Below are 24,496 nucleotides of genomic sequence, written 5' to 3'. Positions count from 1 at the left end.
ATTATAGACACTTTTACCTGGTCTTTCATTATTAGATTATTAAAATTATGTTTTCTACAATTTGTCGTATTTATTTTTTATAAACAAATATCTATATGCATATATTATTACTTAAAATTATTTTAGGTTGTGCTAACATTAAGTAAAAAATATCTGTTGCCAAAAAAAAGAATTAAATAATTTTGCTGTTAAAGATAACGTATATAATAAAAAAAAGTAAAAAAATAGAACAATTGCTTCGAGTGAAGACACAGGTATATATGTATGTATAAATAACGGCTCTTGTGTTTATAAAAATAATTTGTTGCAGCCAAAAAACTTTATAAACTACAAATCCTTCTAACTAATATTCTAAAAATTTTAGATGTATATAATCATCTAACAATGAGAATAATTATTTATAGAAATATAAATTATATTACAAATTTAATTTTTGTTTATTTCTGTCAATTACAATATGTGCGACATTGAAATATACACATACCCACACCAACACCTCCCCTTTCCACACACACACCCGCGCGCGCGCGACACACACACACACATATATTTTCATATTAAAAGATTGTGCAAATAAAAATTTGCGTATTGCTTCTCCACCATATAATATTTCATTAATTAGAATAGTTTTTCTATTAATAACTTTAATATTTTTATTGTCTTATTTTTTGTTTATGTACAATCATTATTTAAAAATACAGTAAAGCTATATTTAATTTCTTTATTTATCTTTTCCAGAGTGTGTTTTCGAGATCTAAAATATATATTCCTTTTTTTTGAGATGATGGTATTTTTGAAACTATTATTAAATAGCGGATTAATTTTTATCGCTGCGACAGCTTTCATTCGTAATAAATCTCGATGTTATGAACCACCAAAATATGTAAAACCAATACATTACCATATCAAGTTTATATCAGAAATTGAAGAAAATATTTTCTATGGAGAATACAATATCAGCATAAACATTCTTAACAAAACGCAACACATATATTTGCAGTTAGAAACATTATGTATTTACAATATATATTTATTTACAAATAATGGAAATTATGAGAATGAGAAAGATGCAGTATATAAACCAATATATATTCGTAATGAAGACACAATTAATATTGTCTTTGGAGTTGAATTATCACCAGGAAATTATACTTTATATATAGAATATTCTGGTAAATTTGATAAAAACTTCGGAATTTTTAATGTGGAAAGAAAAAGAACGTATGTAATAAACTTTTAATATTAGATTTATACATATTACATTTACATGTTTATTAAATGTTTTAATAATTTATTTTCTTTGAAACGTAGTAAGATAGCTGCTCTGCATTTTCACATAATAGGCTCCCAACAATTAATTCCATGTTGGAATTACCGATATTCATTAGAAACAACATTTAGCATATCTATAAAATGTAATCAATGCGTGGCTTTGTCAAATATGCCATTGCCAAATATTGAAAGAGATGAGAACAATGTGTTATGGACACACTTCAATACCACACCTGCAATATCGCCTCATCTCGTAACAATGCTTCTATCTAATAATCTAATCAATCTTAATAACAAAACTCGAGGAATTAACATGTGGGGCAGACACGAATCTAGATTAGACATACAATATGCAGAAAGTGTAGCTGAAGATATCACGTTGTATTTTCAAACTTATTGGAATCGTTCTAACAGTATTACGAACGTCACTCATGCTGTAATTCCTAATTTCCATGATAAAAGCATCATAGTTTTTGGACTTGTTCTTTATAGGTGAGTATAAGTGCTTTAAATTACATTAAAAATAAAATTATATTAGTATGCAAATTTATAAAATTTATAAACATCAACATATAGGTTGTTTCTGTAAACTTTCGAAAGTATGCATGAGAAACGTTAAAAACAAACAATTTTAATAAAAATTAATTTATTTGCAATATTTAGAAAGTTGAAATTTACTGTTGTAATACGTACATACAGGGAAAAGCATATATGCCAAATCGTAACCCCTACAATATATATTAAAATTACAATAAAATTATAAAAGAAATGACAATATTTTATTCATTTAGATCAATAATTCTTATCAATGATATACGCATTAACACAAATTTATAATCTTTTTATATATTATATTAAAAAATAAAAAAAAAAGATTATTAGATACAATTTACAATACTGGTGTGCTTAATTGTACCCATAAATTTGTAAATCATAACTTTAAATTAAAATTAAAAATTGTAACAAAAATTAAGTTCTATTTTCTATGTAACTTTTTAGTCTTGACATTTAAATGTAACTTTCAGGGAAGTAGACATCATCTTTAATAAAGTATTATATCCAGTTGCTCGCGCAATCCAAGTAGCTCAATTAGTAGGACATAAAGTGGCACAGGAATGGTTTTATAATCTTAACAATCCGTTTCAGTCGACTTTTTGGTTTAATGAAGGTCTTACTGGATTGCTTGCAACAATTGCTGTCGATAAGGTAATTCTATTTTCAACGCTATCTCGCTCCCACTTTCTTGAAAATAATAACAAACTTAAGCATTTATATTGCAAGATGTTTGTATATCAAATTTTATTTACAAAATGCACATAAATTCTTTGTAAATTATCTTAGAAATATTTAACATTATATACAATACTAATCTGTTTTCTAAAATATATTTTTTTCACTCTGTTACATACATATAATTATAATAAAGTAAAGTATTAAAACTTTTATTTTTTAACACTTTTTTATTAAATATTTTTGAATTTTTATGAAATCTAAGATAAAATTAATTAATTAAAAATAGTACATACGACATTTATTTTAATTGGTTTGATACAGAGAACTCTGCTATATAATATTATGACATAATTATTTTAAAAGTATATAAAATTTAATTGCTAATTATATCAATACAAAATTTTAGATTTATTATATTTATTTATATGTGTTTTATTAAAATGAGAAAATTTTCTAATTAACAAAGAAGTAACGTTAATATATTATTAGTATTTGTTTCTATTGCAAGTATTTTCTAAACAATTATATCAATAAATTTAATAATTTTTTTTATAGATGAATCCAAGATATCGAATAATGAATTTATTTGTTGTTCAAAATCAACATAATTCTTTTTCTTTGGATGGTGATTATCATATGTGGAATTCTTCTTTACGAGATGATAGTTTATTTAACATTCGCAAATCCATCAGGGGTAAGACGTAATATAATAAAATAGTCCGCGTAAATTTTTAATGATTAAAATTATAAAAATGTATAAAAATTATAAAATAATTACTTTTTTTTTATCTTAATAATATATTAATTTTATAAAAATACACAAACAATATAGATGTGTGTATGTAATTTGCAACTAACAGCTACATAATTTTCTTCCAAAATAATGCGGTTTTATGCTAAAATATTGATTATTCTCATTATTTTATATACAAAATTATTAAGATATGATCGAGGAAAAATAAATATTTTTTGAGATATATTTACGTTTATGTAAAATAATGTGTTAGAAGTAAAAAATAACCTACAAAATATTCTCTTTATAATTATCTTATCCTTACAACTTATTGTTTCGATAATAAATATTGCGAGAAATCGATTTATAAAAAAATTACGGTAGATCCTTTCAAAAGAATTAAGTGAATACTATTTAACCAAAAAACTTGGCCTTTTGCAGTAGTGTTTACTTGTTTAGAAATAATACATCTTTTATATAAAACGTTTTCCTCTAATATAAATTATTCTAGAAATCATTGTAAGAACATTTTATATTGAAATAGTTTGTGTATATGTATATATATATTCCATATATACGTAAATGTATTGAAATATGATTACCGCAAACTGAATAAATTTGCAGGATATTTTACACTTTGTCAAAAAATTGTTCACTTCTAACTTTTATAACTCAAAAATTATTTAATTAAATTGATCCCTTAATGTCTTGCTATCTTCGTCAGATTTAACGAGAAATTCCATTTCACTGTTACGCGATTACTACTTTGTATACATATAAAATTTAATTTCTCTTTATAATCATTATGTTTACATGTAACCTTTAAAATAATTACATATTTATAATATATCTAATTTATAATTTTGATGTAATTTCTAGCACCCTTTTTACTGCGCATGGTACAACACGCCTTCACCGAAGAATTATTTTGGAAAAGCGTCCGCCCATATGCATTTGACAAGTAAGTAATATAATATAGAATATAATTTAAAAAAATTAATATGTGTAAACCTTAAATAATTTATAATAATGCCAGTTTTGTAAAATGTCCTTTATATTTTAGCTTCTGACATTATATTATATTTTTTTTAATTCTACAAGTTTTAAGTTTTTCTTTATTTTTCTAGCTCCTGTATTAGATTTATATTTAATTTCATTACTTTTACTACAAAACTGTTTTTGCAGAAAGAAACTGTTGTTTTATCGTTGTGTTTGTCACGTTTTCATTTACACATCCATCGTTGTTCCTTTTATTTTTGTTTCCTGATTTGTTATTTTTTAAAATAATATTTATAATTTATTTTTATTTTTGTTTTATTATTTCTTTTATGTTATATATCGTCTATAATTCTTATAGTTTCTTTTCTTATAATTGCATTTTGTGCTACATTTGTTTTTTAATCTTTTTATTTAATAAATGTTGAAATATATAAAACTTTTTTTAAAAATATATAAAAATTTTTTTCCATTACTTTTCTATCTTTATTTTCGATTTTCGTAAATCAATGTTTTTAATATTATTTGTTTAAATTTTTGTTTTGTCACTTTTAATATGTTTCAAATTTCTTTTAATTATTTTATAACTCTCACAATACTTTGCTTAAAAATAATCTATTATATATTATGTTAATAATATGTCTAATAAATGCCTAAAAAATTTAATAAAATTATTAAATTTTATTTAAAATTGTTATATTCTCTATAATCATATATAATATGAATAATAAATATATATAAATATATATATATATTTATATATTTATATATATATGTATATATAATTATACAGACAATTTCAACATATTTCTAATGTTCTTTTATATATTTTACATATTGTGTAAATTTAGTCAAAGTTTGCTGCATTTTTTGGAAGAAATTGATACCGCTGTAGGAAAAACACATTTTGCAATTCGAATAATAAATAATTGGCAATTAGAAACGCATTGTCCTATCATAAAAATAATACGTAATCATACAGATGATCATAGTTTGCATTTTGTGAGCGAAGTGATTGTATTGATACAGAATACCGACACATTAAAAATTGACTGCCTTCCTGTAACTTTTACTACGGAAGCGTCTCCCAATTTTAACAATTTTACTAATCATATGTTATGCGTGAAAAAGAATTTAAAATTGTCATTAACATTTAATCAGCCTGGTTGGATGATATTTAATGTACAACAAGTTGGTAAGTCGATGATGCATTTTATTTAATAATATTGACCAAAGGACTTATTATGACTTATTTTTCGTTTTTATTTAACACACACATAATTGACATTATTTTATATTATTATCTATTATATTTATTGTTCTATAAAAATCTGAGATTTTCATTATATAACTATGTTAATTCTTAAATATTGTATGTAATAATCTGCATTATCTATATATAATTATATATATATATATATATATATATATATATAAACTAATAAGTCACCAGTTAATAATTAAAAATGGTATTAATTTCATCAACCATATCTGGCTATGAATAATATTTATTAAAATTTTACGACGTTTCGACCATGGGTTTCAACATTTATCAAGTGCTACATAATACCGCCTTATTATAACAAACATTACTTATTTGATCTTAGGTCATGACGTGATGTAATGTCATGATAATGTGTTACGAACTCACTGTTAGTTGATAAATATTACTTATAGCCAGATATGTTTGATGAAATTATTACCATATATAATTATATGTTATACATTGGTGTTTTCTATTATAATATCAATTAATTTTCAAGTTATATGTTTACAAATATTTTATTCTAATTATAATAAAAATTATAAAAAATTAACAATTTTTATAAAATTAGTGAAACAATAATAACAAGTAAAACATACAATTTTCGTGAAGTTATATGTAACAGAAATTTTACTGATTAATATAAAATAAATATTACATGATTTATGCTCAACTAGAATCAATTTTATTTCATGCTATTTAACAATACCTTGTACAGTTTTATTTTTCATTTTTAATAACTTTTCTACATGTATATGCTTTTTATATACATTAAATTTTTAATACGTTTTCAATATAAATTTATATAAACAAAAGTATAAAACAGACAATTTTTAAAATAAATACAATATAATGTTATAATTATTCAAAACAATAAAAATCGATAACATTTATTTACTATTCGACAGGATATTACCGCGTGAACTACGATGTCGAAAATTGGCAAAGGATTTCACATTATCTACACTCTGAAAATTACACGAAAATTCATGTTCTTAATCGTGCCCAAATTATTGATGATGCATTTCATTTAATGATAGCAGGCCAACTCGGATCATATATATTCTGGGATATCATAGGGTATTTACATCAAGAAGAAGATTATATAGCTTGGTATCCTATGTTTAAAGCTCTGGAATACATGTTCGGTACCTTTTCAGCGTTGGGCGAACAATTTAACAATGTTAAGGTAAATGTTAACAGATTTCAATGAAAATGTTATATTTTAGTTATTTGCATATATACACATTCATTATAAAAAGTTCAAATACTCAAAAAAATATATACCGCAACGATAAACTTTTACATACTATTAATTATGTCGCAAATAAATGTGCAAATAAATTCAGTTAAATGATCACTCACGTGAAGAACAGGTCCCAAAGTGTTTGATTTTTACAACTGCCAATATTATTGATATATATAACATGTTTTTGGATATGTAGCTGGGTGTTTACAATCTTTGTAAATGATTTATAATTATAAAACTTTCTCACAAATTTAATCTAATTTTTGAGGAGAGCCTCAATTGTGTCGCACAGTCCGAGTGTTTATTGAAATAGGTCCGCGGACGCAACATTTTAGGGGATGTTATTTATAGTTCAGCAACATTTGACCACAAATTGCACTTGAGCTAAACGCGGATCTCAAATATATTAATTAACCAGAGAAATAAATATTTAACGATTTTTAGGAAAAAATAAGAGCCATATTATTCGGTATACTTAGAAAAATCCGATACAAAGAAGTTGTTGATCAAGCCTTTCTTAAAAACTGTTTACGATATGAAGCTGCAAGATGGGCATGTTTTTTCGGTGATATCACTTGTAAGAAAGAAGCCAACAATATATTAAAACAATATATCATAGATTTGACATTGCGCGGGTAAATGTTGTTATACATTTTTAATCTTTCTTAATCAAATTTTCTTGTAGGTATCGCTTATAATGTTCAAATAATTTAATCAAAAGATCGATATGTTAAGCTTTAATAAGAAAAATTAATTTTTTTATGTTTTAGTCGATTGCCATGGAAGCAGGAATGGATATATTGTAAAGGTTTGATGATAACTACCATAAACGAAACCACTTGGGAATCAGTGTTTGATATAGGAGTGAATAAATCTGACGCTAAATTTTTGGAATACTTGGCTTGCCCTGAAGATATTGATGTCATCGTCTATTATTTAGAAAATAAACGGTACCATTCTATAAAACGGGAATATCAACTTGATGTTAACAGTTTCTTACATATTATTACGAAGCATGCAAAGAATCCAACTATACTGAAGTACATATTAGATCATTTTAATGAAATAAAACCAAAGTAGGGTGACATTTTTATAAATATTGTGTACAGAAGTTAATATGTGTATTATATATACATCTGTTTTTTTTTGTTTTTATAGAGAGATTAATTTCATTGCAGCATTAATTATTATTATTAATAATGATTATTCAGACAATCTTTTTCAGGTAAAAATTTTACTTGATTAAATATGTATACAAAATGTGATAATAATGCGATATTAATTATTATTATTTAACGTTTAAAATAATTTTGATAATGTTAGAAAAATAATGCATTTTAGCGCATATTAGTGTATGTTGCACGTATTTTAAACACTAACTTAGTTGAAGTGAATAACACAGAAGGTTTATTTAAAATACATCAAATAAAAGAGGTAAATTTAATAAATATTATTATGGAAAGCGAAAGAAAGAGAAATATTGTCCAATCTTATCAATTCTTGAATCTTATTTTCACTTATGTCTTATTTGTTTTAAATCAAAAATATTGTTGATTATATTGTGCAAATTTTTTTTATTTTATATACAATATTACATTGTTAAAATGCGGAATGAGATTACAATTTGTTTAATTATTTTATAATTAATAAAACGATTTATTTTAGAGTGACATTCTGATAAAGAAGATTAACTTATATGACTACATATTAGACCAGATAATGATTCGGAAGAGTCAAATCAAAAGACAAAAACATTATTATGGAAGATTTTTTGTATAATCTGTGGTTGTAAAAAAATGTCATCTTTGCATACGTGGACATTTTTCATATGAGTAATATTTTATGTTTTATATATACTATTTCTTATACTGCTTTAATTATTGTTTATAATTATTATTTAGATGTATTACTATTCGATGCCACTGTACATTTACAAAACTTTATTTAGTAAGATATGACCTGTATGCATCAATAATATAAATTTAATTATACTTATATTTAAAAAAAAAATTTTTTTTTATTCTTTCTCCAAACTAAAATATGCAAAATAACCGTTTAAATAAAAGTTGTATTATTTATGTTAAAAAAATAGATATAAACTAAAAAATCATGCACCTTTGTTGATACTTTAAATAAGTTTATATTAATTTTACCACTTTGTCCTTAGTTTACTTTGTTATAGTAATTATCAACACGGTCTATAATAACTACTGAGACCAAATTTTGAGGTGCTTTGATTGATTCTGATGAAGACTAATTTATTGAGAAAAACCGCATTTCCCATATTATTTAAATGGGAAAATTTCAAGGTAAAGGTAGAACCATTAAATAAAATATATATATAAACATATATATATATCAGGGTGTGTTCAAAAATTTGTTGTTTATTTTTTGCCCGCTGTCCACTAAAGAGTTAACTAATGGAAAAATAATAATTACTCTAACAAACCAATTCTAATTGATTTTATTTAATGATTCCAACTTCCGAAATCGTTATATATACTGAGTGTCCCAGGACCGGCGGCAAAGTTTTAATGGCAGATTTCTGGTATCATTTGGAGACAATTTTTCCTTAGTGAAAATGTTAAGAGAGGTCATCATTTGTAGCTTATTCCTAATTTTTGTTATTATGTATCTTTATAACTATATGCCTTGTATTAGAAATCTATTAAAGCAAACTGTATCTAAAATTAACTGAAAAATGTAGTTCAGTTAATATTTTATATTAGTTTCCAAAAAGCTTTAATTTTCAATTATTATAATTCGAAAATTATAAGTGTCTCAATATTTTCGCTGAGGAAAAATCGTCTCCAAATGATACCATGAATCTGCCATTAAGAATATTTTTGCCAATCCTGGGATATTTTGTGTATATATATATATAACGACCTCTTAAGTTTTGTCGACCTAACAAATATTTATCATGACGACACGTACAGAGAATCAGTCAGCCTTTCGTGGTCTTTTGAACCACATCGTGGTAGATACAATAATTTTAATAAAGTGTGTGTGAATAAATATATTCTTCGACCATTGCATACTGCTAAAGCATTAATTTGCTGCAGTAATTTTAAAAATATATAATTTTTTTCAATATAATTTTGCATTTAACATACTATTCCGAAATATTAGGTAAGTCAAAATAAGTTTAAAATATAAAAACATATATTTGTCTTCAAATACAAAAGAATTTAATCATAGAGTATAACGGAATTTTAAAAAAAGTCTAACAAATAAGCATAAAAAGAATAGTTACATTCAAAATTATCTTGTTATTTTAATCCAGTTATAATTTCAAATAGTGTAATATATTATAATATTTAATGATATGTAATGTTAAAATAATCGTGGATTTACAAATGTTTTATAATAAATTAATTATTATTTAAATTTAAAAATGCTAAAATTTACATAACCAATAATAAATATTATAGACACTTTTAACTATCTTTTTATTATTAAATTATTAAAATTTTATTTTCTACAATTTGTTAAATTTATTTTTTATAAAAAAAATATCTATATGCGTATTTTATTACTTAGAATAATTTTAAGTTGTGCTAACATTAAGTAAAAAATATCTGTTGCCAAGAAAAGGAATTAGATAATTTTGCTGTTAAAGATAACGTATATAATAAAAATAAAATAAAAAAATAGAACAATTGTTATGAGTGTAGACACAGGTATATATGTATGTAAAAATAACGGCTCTTGTGTTTATAAAAATAATTTGTCGCAGCCAAAAAACTTTATACACTACAAATCCTTCTAAATAATATTCTAAAAATTTTAGATGTATATAATCATCTGACAATAAGAATAATTATTTATAGAAATATAAATTATTACAAATCTAATTTTTGTTTATTTCTGTCAATTACAATATGTGCGACTCTGAAATATACACATACCCACACCAACACCTCCCCTTTCCACACACACACACCCGCGCGCGCGCGACACACACACACACACATATATTTTCATATTAAAAGATTGTGCAAATAAAAATTTGCGTATTGCTTCTCCACCATATAATATTTCATTAATTAGAATAGTTCTTCTATTATAAACTTTAATATTTTCATTGTTTTAATTTTTGTTTATATACGAAATTTATTTAAAAATACATTAAAGCTAAATATATATTCTTTATTTATCTTTTCCAGAGTGTGTTTTCGAGATCTCAAATACATATTACTTTTTTCCGACATGATGATATTCTTGAAACTATTATTAAGTAGCGGATTAATTTTTATCGCTGCGACGGCTTTCATTCGTAATGAATCTCGATGTTATGAACCACCAAAATATGTAAAACCAATACATTACGATATCAAGTTTAAATCAGAAATTGAAGAAAATATTTTCTATGGAGAATACAATATCAGCATAAACATTCTTAACAAAACGCAACACATATATTTGCAGTTAGAAAAATTATGTATTTACAATATATATTTATTTACAAATAATAGAAATTATGAGAATGAGAAAGATGCAGTATATAAACCAACATATAATCGTAATGAAGACACAATTAATATTGTCTTTGGAGTTGAATTATCACCAGGAAATTATACTTTATATATAGAATATTCTGGTAAATTTGATAAAAGCTTCGGAATTTTTAATGTGAAAAGAAAAACAACGTATGTAATAAATTTTTAATATTACATTTATACATATTACATTTACATGTTTATTAAATGTTTTAATAATTCATTTTCTTTGAAACATAGTAGGATAGCTGCTCTGCATTTCCACATAATAGGCTCTCAACAATTAATTCCATGTTGGAATTACCAATATTCATTAGAAGCAACATTTAGCATATCTATAAAATGTAATCAATGCGTGGCTTTGTCAAATATGCCATTGCCAAATATTGAAAGAGATAAGAACAATGTGTTATGGACACACTTCAATACCACACGTGCAATATCGCCTAATCTCGTAACAATGCTTCTATCTAATAATCTAATCAATCTTGATGACAAAACTCGAGGAATTAACATGTGGGGCAGACGCGAATCTAGATTAGACATACAATATGCAGAAAGTGTAGCTGAAGATATCACGTTGTATTTTCAAACTTATTGGAATCGTTCTAACAGTATTACGCACGTCACTCATGCTGTAATTCCTAATTTCCATGATAAAAGCATCATAGTATTCGGACTTGTTCTTTATAGGTGAATATAAGTGCTTGAGATTACATAAAAAATAAAATTATATTAGTATGGAAATTTATAAAATTTATAAACATGTACATATAGGTTGTTTTTGTAAACTTTTGAAAGTATGCATGAGAAAAGTTAAAAACAAACAATTTAAATAAAAATTAATTTATTTGCAATATTCTGAAAGTTGAAATTTACCGTTGTAATACGTACATACAGGGAAAAGCATATATGCTAAATCGTACCCTCTACAATAAATATTAAAATTACAATAGAATTATAAAAGAAATCACAATATTTTATTCATTTAGACCAATAATTCTTATCAATGATATACGTATTAACACAAATTTGTAATCTTTTTATATATTAAATTAAAAATTAAAAAAAAAAATTATTAGACAATTTACAATACTGGTGTGCTAAATTGTACCCATGAGTTTGTAAATCGTAACTTTAGATTAAAATTAAAAATTGTAACAAAAATTAAGTTTTATTTTTTATGTAACTTTTCAGTCTTGACATTTAAATGTAACTTTCAGGGAAGTAGATATCATCTTTAATACAGTATTATATCCAGTTGCTCGCGCAATCCAAGTAGCTCAATTAGTAGGACATAAAGTGGCACAGGAATGGTTTTATAATCTTAACAATCCGTTTCGGTCGACTTTTTGGTTTAATGAAGGTCTTACTGGATTGCTTGCAACAATTGCTGTCGATACGGTAATTCTATCTTCAAAGCTATCTCGCTCCCACTTTCTTGAAAATGATAACAACCTTAGGCATTTATATTGCAAGATGTTCGTATATCAAATTTTATTTACAAAATGCACATAAATTTTTTGTAAATTATCTTAGAAATATTTAATATTATATAAAATACTAATCTGTTTTCTAAAAAATATTTTTCTCACTCTGTTACATACATATAATTATAATAAAGTAAATTATTAAAACTTTTATTTTTTAACACCTTTTTATTAAATATTTTAGAATTTATATAAAATCTAGAATTAAATTAATTAATTAAAAATAGTACACACGATATTTATTTTAATTAGTTTGATAAAGAGAACTCTGCTACATAATATCATGACATAATTATTTTTAAAGTATACAATATTTAATTGCTAATTATATTAATACAAAATTTTAGATATATTATATTTATTTATGTTTTTTTTTTTAAATTTTCTAATTAACATATAAAGAACATTAATATAATATTAGTATTTGGTACTATTGCAAGTATTTTCCAAACAGTTATATCGATATATTTAATAATTTTTTTTATAGATTTATCCAAGATATCGAATAATGAATTTATTTGTTGTTCAAAATCAACATAATTCTTTTTCTTTGGATAGTGATTATCATATGTGGAATTCTTCTGTACGAGATGATAGTTTATTTAACATTCGCAAATCCATCAGGGGTAAGACGTAATATAATAAAATAATCCGCGTAAATTTTTTAATCATTGAAATTATAAAAATGTGTAAAAGTTGTAAGATAATTACTTTTATTTTCTTATTAATAATATATCAATTTTATAAAAATGCACAAACAATATAGATGTGTGTATGTAATTTGAAACTAACAGCTCTACATAGTTTTCTTCCAAAATAATATGGTTTTATGCTAAAATATTGATTATTCTCAGTATTTTATATACAAAATTATTAAGATATGACAAGGAAAAATGAATATTTTTTGAGATATATTTACGTTTATGTAAAATAATGTGTTAGAGGTATAAAATATCCTACAAAATATTTTCTTTATGATTATTTTATTCTTACAACTTATTGTTTCAATAATGAATATTGCGAGAAATCGATATATAAAAAAATTAAAGTAAATCCATTCAAAAAAATTAAGTGAATTTTATATGACCGTAAAACTTGACCTTTTAAAAAATGTCAGTAGTGTTTACTTGTTTCTTATTAGAAATCATACAATTTTTATATAAAACGTTTCTCTCCAAAATAAATTGTTCAAGAAATCATTGTAAGGACATTTAATAATAAAATAGTTTGTATATATGTATGTATATATTTCATATATACGTAAATGTATTGAAATATGATTACCGCAAACTGAATGATTTTGCAGGATATTTTACATTTTGTCAAAAAATCTTTAACTTCTAACCTTTATAACTCGAAAATTATTTAATTAAATTGATCCTTTAATGTCTTGCTATCTTCGTCAGAATTAAAGAGAAATTTCATTTCACTGTTACGCGATTACTACCTTGTATACATATAAAATTTAATTTCTTTTTATAATCATTATGTTTACATGTAACATTTAAAATAATTAAATATTTATAATATTTCTAATTTATAATTTTGATATAAATTGTAGCACCTTTTTTACTGCGCATGATACAACACGCCTTAACCGAAGAATTATTTTGGAAAAGCGTCCTCCCATATGCATTTAGCAAGTAAGTGATATAATATAGAATATAAATTAAAAAAAAATAAAATTGTGTAAACCCTAAATAATTTATAATAATATTAGTTTTGTAAAATGTATTTTATTTTTCAGCTTCTGACATTATTTCAGAGTTTCTTTAGTTTAACAAGTTTTTAGTTTTTTTTTTATTTTTCTAGCTCCTGTATTAGATTTATATTTGATTTCATTACTTTTACTACAAAACTGCTTTTGCAGAAAGAAACTGTTGTTTTATCGTTGTGTTTGTCACTTTTTCATTTACATATCTATTGTTGTCCCTTTTATTATTGTTTCCTGATTTGTTATTTTTTAAAATAATATTTATAAATTATTATTATTATTTTTTTATTATTTTTTTTATGTTTTATATCGTCTATAATTTTTGTAATTTTGTTTCTTATAATTGCATTTTGTGCTACATTTGTTGTTTATGTTTTTTATTTAATAGATTTTTAAATATATAAAATTTATATTTTTTTCCATTACTTCTCTGTCTTTATTTTCGACTTTTGTAAATCAATGTTTTTTATATTAATTGTTTAAATTCTTGTTTTGTCACTTCCAATGTGTTTTATTTTTCTTTTAATTATTTCATAACTCTTTTAATACTTTGCTTAAAGATAATCTATTATATATTATGCTAATAATGCATAAAAAATTTAATAAAATTATTAAATTTTATTCAAAATTGTTATATTCTCTATAATCATAATATAAATAATAAATATATATAAATATATATATATATATATGTATATATAATTATACAGACAATTTCAACATATTTCTAATGTTCTTTTATATATTTTACATATTGTGTAAATTTAGTCAAAGTTTGCTGCATTTTTTGGAAGAAATTGATACCGCTGTAGGAAAAACACATTTTGCAATTCGAATAATAAATAATTGGCAATTAGAAACGCATTGTCCTATCATAAAAATAATACGTAATCATACAGATGATCATAGTTTGCATTTTGTGAGCGAAGTGATTGTATTGATACAGAATACCGACACATTAAAAATTGACTGCCTTCCTGTAACTTTTACTACGGAAGCGTCTCCCAATTTTAACAATTTTACTCATCATATGTTATGCGTGAAAAAGAATTTAAAATTATCATTAGCATTTAATCAGCCTGGTTGGATGATATTCAATGTACAACAAGTTGGTAAGTCGATAATGTATTTTATTTAATAATATCGACCAAGGAATTTATTATGACTTATTTCTCGTCTTTATTTTACACACACATAATTGACATTATTCTATATTATTATCTATTATATTTATTGTTCTATAAAAATCTGAGATATTCATTATATAACTATGTTAATTCTTAAATATTTTATGTAATAATCTGCATTATCTATATATAATTATATATATATATATAAACTAAGAAGTCACCAGTTAATAATTAAAAATGGTATTAATTTCATCAACCATATCTGGCTATGAATAATATTTATTAAAATTTTATGACGTTTCGACCATGGGTTTTAACCCTTATCAAGTGCTACATAATACCGCCTTATTATAACAAACACTACTTATTTGATCTTAAGTCATGACGTGATGTAATGTCATGATAATGTGTTACGAACTCACTGTTAGTTAATAAATATTACTTATAGCCAGATATGTTTGATGAAATTATTACCATATATAATTATATGTTATACATTGGTGTTTTCTATTATAATATCAATTAATTTTCAAGTTATATGTTTACAAATATTTTATTCTAATTATAATAAAAATTATAAAAAATTAACAATTTTTATAAAATTAGTGAAACAATAATAACAAGTAAAACATACAATTTTTGTGAAGTTATATGTTACAGAAATTTTACTGATTAATATAAAATAAATATTACATGATTTATGATCAATTAGAATCAATTTTATTTTATGCTATTTAACAATATCTTGTACAATTTTATTTTTCATTTGTAATAACTTTTCTACATGTATATGCTTTTTATATACATTAAATTTTTAATACGTTGTTAATATAAATTTACATAAACAAAAGTATGAAACAGACATTTTTGGAAATAAATACAATATAATGTTATCATAATTTTATAATTATTCAAAACAATAAAAATTGTTAACATTTATATTCTATTCGACAGGATATTACCGCGTGAACTACGATATCGAGAATTGGCAAAGGATTTCACATTATCTACACTCTGAAAATTACACGAAAATTCATGTTCTTAATCGTGCCCAAATTATTGATGATGCATTTCATTTAATGATAGCAGACCAACTCGGATCATATATATTCTGGGATATCATAGGGTATTTACATCAAGAAGAAGATTATATAGCTTGGTATCCTATGTTTAAAGCTCTGGAATACATGTTCGGTACCTTTTCAGCGTTTGGCGAACAATGTAACAATGTTAAGGTAAATGTTAATAGATTTCAATGAAAGTGTTATATTTCAGTTATTTGCATATATACATTCATTCACTACAAGAAGTTCAAATACTCAGAAAAATATATAATATACCGCAACGATAAACTTTTGCATACTATTAATTATGTTGCAAATAAATGTGCAAATAAATTAAATTAAATGATTACTCACGTGAAGAACAGGACCCAAAGTGTTTGATTTTCACTACTGCCAATATTATTGATATATATGACATTGTTTTTGATTATTGGATATGGTGTTTACAATCTTTGTCAATGATTTATACTTATAAACATTTCTTACAAATTTAATCTAATTTTTGAGGAGAGGTCCAATTGTGTCGCACGGTTTGAGTGTTTATTAAAATCGGTCCGCGGACGCAACATTTTAGGGAATATAATTCATAGTCCAGGGACGTTCGACCAAAAGTTGCACTTGAGCTAAACGCAAATCTAAAATATATTAATTAACCAGAGAAATAAATATTTAACGATTTTTAGGAAAGAATAAGAGCCATATTATTCGATGTACTTAGAAAAATCCGATACGAAGTTGTTGATCAAGCCTTTCTTAGAAACTGTTTACGATATGAAGCTGCAAGATGGGCATGTTTTTTCGGTGATATCACTTGTAAGAAAGAAGCCAACAATAAATTAAAACAATATATCATAGATATAAAATTGCGCAGGTAAATATTGTTATAAATTTTTAACCTTTTTTATTCAAATTTTCTTGTAGGTATCGCTTATAATGTTCAAATAATTTAATCAAAAAATCGATATGTTAAGCTTTAATAAGAAAAATTAATTTTTTTATGTTTTAGTTTTTTGCCATGGCAGCAGGAATGGATATATTGTAATGGTTTGATGATAACTACCATAAACGAGACCACTTGGGAATTAGTGTTTGCTATAGGAGTGTTTAAATCTGACGCTAAATTTTTGGAATACTTGGCTTGCCCTGAAGATATTGATGTCATCATCTATTATTTAAAAAATAAACGGTACCATTCTATAAAACGGGAATATCAACTTGATGTTAACAGTTTCTTACATATTATTACGAAGCATGCAAAGAATCCAACTATACTAAAGTATATATTAGATCATTTTAATGAAGTAAAACCAAAGTAAGGTGACATTTTTATAATTATTGTATATAGAAGTTTATTATGTGTATTATATATACATCTGTTTTTTTATTTTTATAGAGAGATTAATATAATTGCAGCATTAATTATTATTATTAATAATAATTATTCCGACAATTTATTACAGGTAAAAATTTTACTTGTTTAAATATGTATACAAAATGTGATAATAATGCGATATTAATTATTATTATTTAACGTTTAAAATAATTTTGATAATGTTAGAAAAATAATGCATTGTAGCGAATATTAGTGTATGTTGGACGTATTTTCGACGCTAACGTAATTAAAGTGAATAACACAGAATGTTTATTTGAAATACATCAAATAAAAGAGGTAAATTTAATAAATATTATTATGGAAAGCGAAAGAAAGAGAAATATTGTCCAATCTTATCAATTCTTGAATCTTATTTTCACTTATGTCTTATTTGTTTTAAATCAAATATATTGTTGATTATATTGTGCAAATTTTTTTTATTTTATATACAATATTACATTGTTAAAATGCGGAATGAGATTACAATTTGTTTAATTATTTTATAATTAATAAAACGATTTATTTTAGAGTGACATTTTGATAAAGAAGATTAACTTATATGACTACATATTAAGACAAATTAGTAATCGGAACGGTCAAATCAGAAGACGAAAGCAGTATTTTGAAAGATTTATTCTATAATGTGTCGTTATCAAAAATGTCATCTTTGCATACGTGGACATACTTCATATAAGTAATGTTTATGTTATATATTTACTATTTTATTTACTGCTTTAATTATTGTTTATAATTATTATTTAGATGTATTACTATTCGATGCCTCTGTACATTTACAAAACTTTATTTAGTAAGATCTGACTGCATGCATCAATAATAAAAATTTAATTATACTTATATTTAAAAAAAAAATTTTTTTTTTTTTTTTTGCAAACTAAAATATGCGAAATAACCGTTTAAATAATAATCATATTATTTATGTTAAAAAAATAAATAAAAATAAAAAAATGCAAAAATCATGCACTTTTTTAATACTTTAAATAAGTTTATATTTATTTTACCACTTCGTCCTTAGTTTACTTTATTATAGTAATTATCAACACGGTCTATAGTAACTACTGAGACCAAATTTTGAGGTGTGTTAATTGATTTTGATAAAGACTAATTTATTGAGAAAAACCGCATTTCCCATATTATTTAAATGGGAAAATTTCAAGGTAAAAGTAGAACCATTAAATAAAATATATATATAAACATATATATGTTTATATATATATATATATATATATATATATATATAATATATATATATCGAGATGTGTCCAAAAATTTGTTGTTTATTTTTTGCCCGCTGTCCAACTACAGAGTAAACTAATGGAAAGATAATAATTACCCTAACGAGCTTAATTCTATTTGATTTTATTTAATGATTTCAACTTTGGAGGCCGTTATATATACAGGGTGTTCCAGAAACTGGCGGTAAAGTTTTAATGGCAGATTTCTGGTATCATTTGGAGACAATTTTTCCTTAGTGAAAATGTTAAGAGAGGTCATCATTTGTAGCATATTCCTAATTTTTGTTATTATGTATTCTTATAACTATATGCCTTGTATTAAAATTCTATTAAAACAAACTCTATCTAAAATTATATTTTATAATGCTAATTGCTAATTGCTAAATAAAATTATATTGCTCGCGCAATCCAAGTAGCTCAATTAGTAGGACATAAAGTGGCATAGGAATGGTTTTATAATCTCAACAATCCGTTTCAGTCGACTTTTTGGTTTAATGAAGGTCTTACTGAATTGCTTGCAACAATTGCTGTCGATAAGGTAATTCTATTTTTAACGCTATCTCGCTTCCACTTTCTCGAAAAAAATAACAAACTTAAGCATTTATATTGCAAGATGATCGTATATCAACTTCTCTTAACTATTCTTTAGTAAATATATTTTTAGATTTTATGAAATTTAAGATAAAATTAATTAATTAAAAATTGTACACACAATATTTATCTTAATTGGTTCTATAAAAAGAACTCTGCTATATAATATCATGACATAATTATTTTAAAAATACATAATATTTAATTGCTAATTATATATATACAAAATTTAGATTTATTATATTTATTCATATGTGTTTTTTTTTAAATGAGAAAATTTTCCAATTAACATAAAAGTAACGTTAATATAATATTAGTTAATATAATATTTGTTTCTATTGCAAGTATTTTCCAAACAATTATATCGATATATTTATCCAATATATCGAATAATGAATTTATTTGTTGTTCAAAATCAACATAATTCTTTTTCTTTGGTGATTTCTTTGGTGGATGGTGATTATCATATGTGGAATTCTCTTTTACGAGATGATAGTTTATTTAACATTCGCAAATCCATCAGGGGTAAGACGTAATATAATAAAATAGTCCGCGTAAATTTTTAATTATTGAAATTATAAAAATGTGTAAAAGTTGTAAGATAATTACTTTTATTTTCATATTAATAATATATTAATTTTATAAAAGTGCACAAACAATATAGATGTGTGTATGTAATTTGCAACTAACAGCTCTACATAATTTTCTTCCAAAATAATATGGTTTTATGCTAAAATATTGATTATTTTCATTATTTTATATACAAAATTATTAAGATATGACGAGGAAAAATGAATATTTTTTGAGATATATTTACGTTTATGTAAAATAATGTGTTAGAGGTATAAAATATTCTACAAAATATTTTCTTTATGATTATTTTATTCTTACAACTTATTGTTTCAATAATGAATATTGCGAGAAATCGATATATAAAAAAATTAAGGTAAATCCATTCAAAAAAATTAAGTGAATTTTATATGACCATAAAACTTGACCTTTTAAAAAAAGTCAGTAGTGTTTACTTGTTTCTTATTAGAAATCATACAATTTTTATATAAAACGTTTCTCTCCAAAATAAATTGTTCAAGAAATCATTGTAAGGACATTTAATAATAAAATAGTTTGTATATATGTATGTACATATTTCATATATACGTAAATGTATTGAAATATGATTACGGCAAACTGAATAATTTTGCAGGATATTTTACATTTTGTCAAAAAATCTTTAACTTCTAACCTTTATAACTCGAAAATTATTTAATTAAATTGATCCTTTAATGTCTTGCTATCTTCGTCAGAATTAAAGAAAAATTTTATTTCACTGTTACGCGATTACTACCTTGTATACATATAAAATTTAATTTCTTTTTATAATCATTATGTTTATATGTAACATTTAAAATAATTAAATATTTATAATATATTTAATTTATAATTTTGATGTAAATTGTAGCACCCTTTTTACTGTGCATGGTACAACACGCCTTCACCGAAGAATTATTTTGGAAAAGCGTCCTCCCATATGCATTTGGCAAGTAAGTAATATAATATAGAATATAAATTTAAAAAAAATAAAATTGTGTAAACCCTAAATAATTTATAATAATACCAGTTTTGTAAAATGTCTTTTATTTTTCAGCTTCTGACATTATTTCAATTTTTTTAGTTCCACAAGTTTTTAGTTTTTCATTATTTTTCTAGCTCCTGTATTAGATTTATATTTGATTTCATTACTTTTACTACGAAACTGCTTTTGCAGAAAGAAACTGTTGTTTTATCGTTGTGTTTGTCAATTTTTCATTTACATATCTATTGTTGTTCCTTTTATTTTTGTTTCCTGATTTATTATTTTTTAAAATAATATTTATAAATTATTATTATTTTTTGTATTATTTCCTTCATGTTTTATATCATCTATAATTCTTATAATTTCTTTTCTTATAATTGCATTTTGTGCTACATTTGTTTTATAATTTTCTTATTTAATAGGTTTTTAAATATATAAAACTTATATTTTTTTCCTTTACTTCTCTATCTTTATTTTCGACTTTTGTAAATCAATGTTTTTTATTTTAATTGTTTAAATTTTTGTTTTGTCACTTCCAATTTGCTTTATTTTTTTTTAATTATTTTATAACTTTTTTAATACTTTGCTTAAAGATAATATATTCTATATTATGCTAGTAATGCCTAAAAAATTGAATAAAATTTTAAATTTTATTCAAAATTGTTATATTCCTTATTATCATAATATAAATATAATATATATAATATATATATATATATATATATAATTATACAAACAATTTTAACATATTTCTAATGTTCTTTTATATATTTTACATTTTGTGTAAATTTAGCCAAAGTTTGCTGCATTTTTTGGAAGAAATTGATACTGCTGTAGGAAAAACACATTTTGCAATTCGAATAATAAATAATAGGCAATTGGAAACGCATTGTCCTATCATAAAAATAATACGAAATCATACAGATTATCATAGTTTGTATTTTGTGAGCGAAGTGAATGTATTGATACAGAATACCGACACATTAAAAATCGACTGTCTTCCTGTAACTTTTACTACGGAAGCGTCTCCCAATTTTAACAATTTTACTCATCATATGTTATGCTCATCATATTACTCATCATATGTAATTCATGAGATAATTTCTGGGTAATTTTAAATTCGAAATGTTCAAGATAAAGACAGAGATAGAAAAAAGGTGTATAATTAAGATAAAATAATCTTAATATACCACTCATATCTATAACATACAATTAAAATTATAATAGTTGCGCATTTTTTAGTTAACAAAATACTTATTTTTAATAAATATAAAATAATAATAAAAGCAAACACAGATAGATACTTTAAGTCTCCATTGAATCATTTTTTGTCAGCAAATGACTTGCTGATAATATGCCTTGCATATAATTAATCGAAATTATTTAACGACATAGAAATATAGGTTAAAGAGAAATGTTAGAGATCATTGAAAAAAATATATGTATATCGCGATTCATGTACAGGCTTCCTGTTTCTATAAATTATTTTTTTATAATTCAATCAATTAAAAATCTTGCGTGTAACAAATTAAATTAAATGATTATGAGATGCTTGGATTTCTATTTTATTTAGGTGTACTCTGCATTTTTTCTTCTTTAAAAAAGAAATATATAATATTAATATTAATATTAATAGTAATAGTAATATTAATATTAATTTATATATAATATAAATTTTATAAATAATATATAATATAAATAGTAATATTAATTTCTTTCAAGTGTGAAAAAATTCGGAGCTGTAATTAGAAAGAAGAGGATTAACGTGATTAAGTTGGAAAATGAGACTAAAACACATTTTTAATTTCAAGCATCGAGCGATATCACTTTTTTTAACAATTTCCGCTACAATATATCTATGTGTGTGTAGCGATGAATGCCTCATTTATACAGATGATATATTCCGCCTGCTAATCGATTTTTCTCCAAATCTCGAGGCCGGATGATTCAACGCGATCGCTCTCTTATCGTGAATTTATCGAGCGACTTAATTGCGAGCCGATCGCCAACAAAGAACACGACAGATGAGTTATGTGTCATGACTGCGGACTATCGTTAATATATTATAATAAAAACAAGAGTATGTACGTGTACTTATATATATATATATATATATATATATATATATATATATATATATATCAAAGCTAGTTTTAGGCCCCAGCGAATCTGGGAAAGCAAGTAAAACTCGATATTGGGGAAAAGTTTATGTGCATCTTCCCCTTATATGCTTTGAGAATATTAAAAACGAGAACTTTTTATTAAGGCACTTTTATGACCGGAAACGCACACCTTTTTGCCACTTATGTGTCGCTGGAGCAGGAGGAGAAAAAAGGGATGAGAGTATCGCGCGAAAATATTTTTTATCTTCTATTCGTGTGAGAAATATACAAAATCTCTCTCGAAAGTCCTTTTAAATTAGAAAGACATTTTTATTTTTCAATGTTTATTTTACACATATAATTAACAAAATTGGGATTTGAAGTTTGATTTGATCAAAATAGCAAATTATGAAGTACCTATAAATTTTTTATTGGAGAAAATTTTATAATTTTTTAAATAATTCTTTCTGTGTTTCTAATTGTCATTTATATTAAAAATAGGGTTTTTTGTATTATCAACTGTCAGTATTATCAATGGTTAGTAAAATGTGAGAAGAGAGAGATTTTGAACTTTACAATATAAAACTCTTAGCTAATTATTAGCCAGTTTTAAAATAATTTTTTATTTATTTCATAAAATAAAAATAATGGCATTAAGTAATTTTTCTAAAAACTTATATAACATGATTGTAATGTAATAATGTCAGCTAATTTTTATATTTTTTTAAATAATTTTTATTATATATTACATATAATTACATTGTATATTTAAAAATCTTATAAAATTATTACGACAATATTGTTCGCGAAAAATTTATATTATAAAATATAAGAGATACGATACTTACTATTGTTTATAAGAAAGAAAGAAATATATTATTATGTAAATCATCGTTCATCTATAAGAAATATCGAGGAATATGAGGCGGAATTAATGGAATAAAAGACAAGTCGTCGA

The 24,496-nt window shown here is 23.5% G+C and overlaps 2 protein-coding genes across 3 annotated transcripts; both read left to right on the top strand.

Moving 5' to 3' along the window:
* The first annotated feature begins 1,372 nt into the window (after positions 1-1,372).
* On the top strand, positions 1,373-8,708 carry LOC114938982 (aminopeptidase N-like). The gene is made up of 11 exons (XM_085484719.1): positions 1,373-1,764; positions 2,298-2,478; positions 3,061-3,199; positions 4,118-4,199; positions 5,086-5,429; positions 6,407-6,687; positions 7,192-7,382; positions 7,518-7,823; positions 7,906-7,972; positions 8,089-8,181; positions 8,413-8,708. Exons 1-11 carry the CDS (start codon positions 1,442-1,444, stop codon positions 8,524-8,526), a joined length of 2,121 nt encoding a protein of 706 aa, XP_085340845.1. The 5' UTR covers positions 1,373-1,441; the 3' UTR covers positions 8,527-8,708.
* Positions 8,709-9,712: 1,004 nt separating this feature from the next.
* Positions 9,713-18,841, top strand: LOC114938942 (aminopeptidase N-like). Of its 2 annotated transcripts, none has more exons than XM_085484717.1 (13): positions 9,713-9,879; positions 10,917-11,399; positions 11,493-11,942; positions 12,473-12,653; positions 13,227-13,365; positions 14,301-14,382; positions 15,222-15,565; positions 16,538-16,818; positions 17,331-17,518; positions 17,654-17,959; positions 18,041-18,107; positions 18,224-18,316; positions 18,548-18,841. In XM_085484717.1, exons 2-13 carry the CDS (start codon positions 10,960-10,962, stop codon positions 18,659-18,661), a joined length of 2,685 nt encoding a protein of 894 aa, XP_085340843.1. In that variant the 5' UTR covers positions 9,713-9,879; positions 10,917-10,959; the 3' UTR covers positions 18,662-18,841. The 2 variants fall into 2 exon arrangements, with proteins under 2 accessions (XP_085340843.1, XP_085340842.1); XM_085484716.1 differs by having other exon boundaries at positions 11,490-11,942.
* Positions 18,842-24,496: the final 5,655 nt, after the last annotated feature.

This window comes from Nylanderia fulva, unplaced genomic scaffold (genome assembly GCF_048542155.1).
Source record: "Nylanderia fulva isolate GAGA-0341 unplaced genomic scaffold, ASM4854215v1 Scaffold31, whole genome shotgun sequence".
In the NCBI taxonomy this organism is placed as follows: domain Eukaryota; kingdom Metazoa; phylum Arthropoda; class Insecta; order Hymenoptera; family Formicidae; genus Nylanderia; species Nylanderia fulva.
The sequence above is the reverse complement of the archived record's forward strand: the minus strand, read 5'-3'. Positions and strand labels throughout refer to the sequence as shown.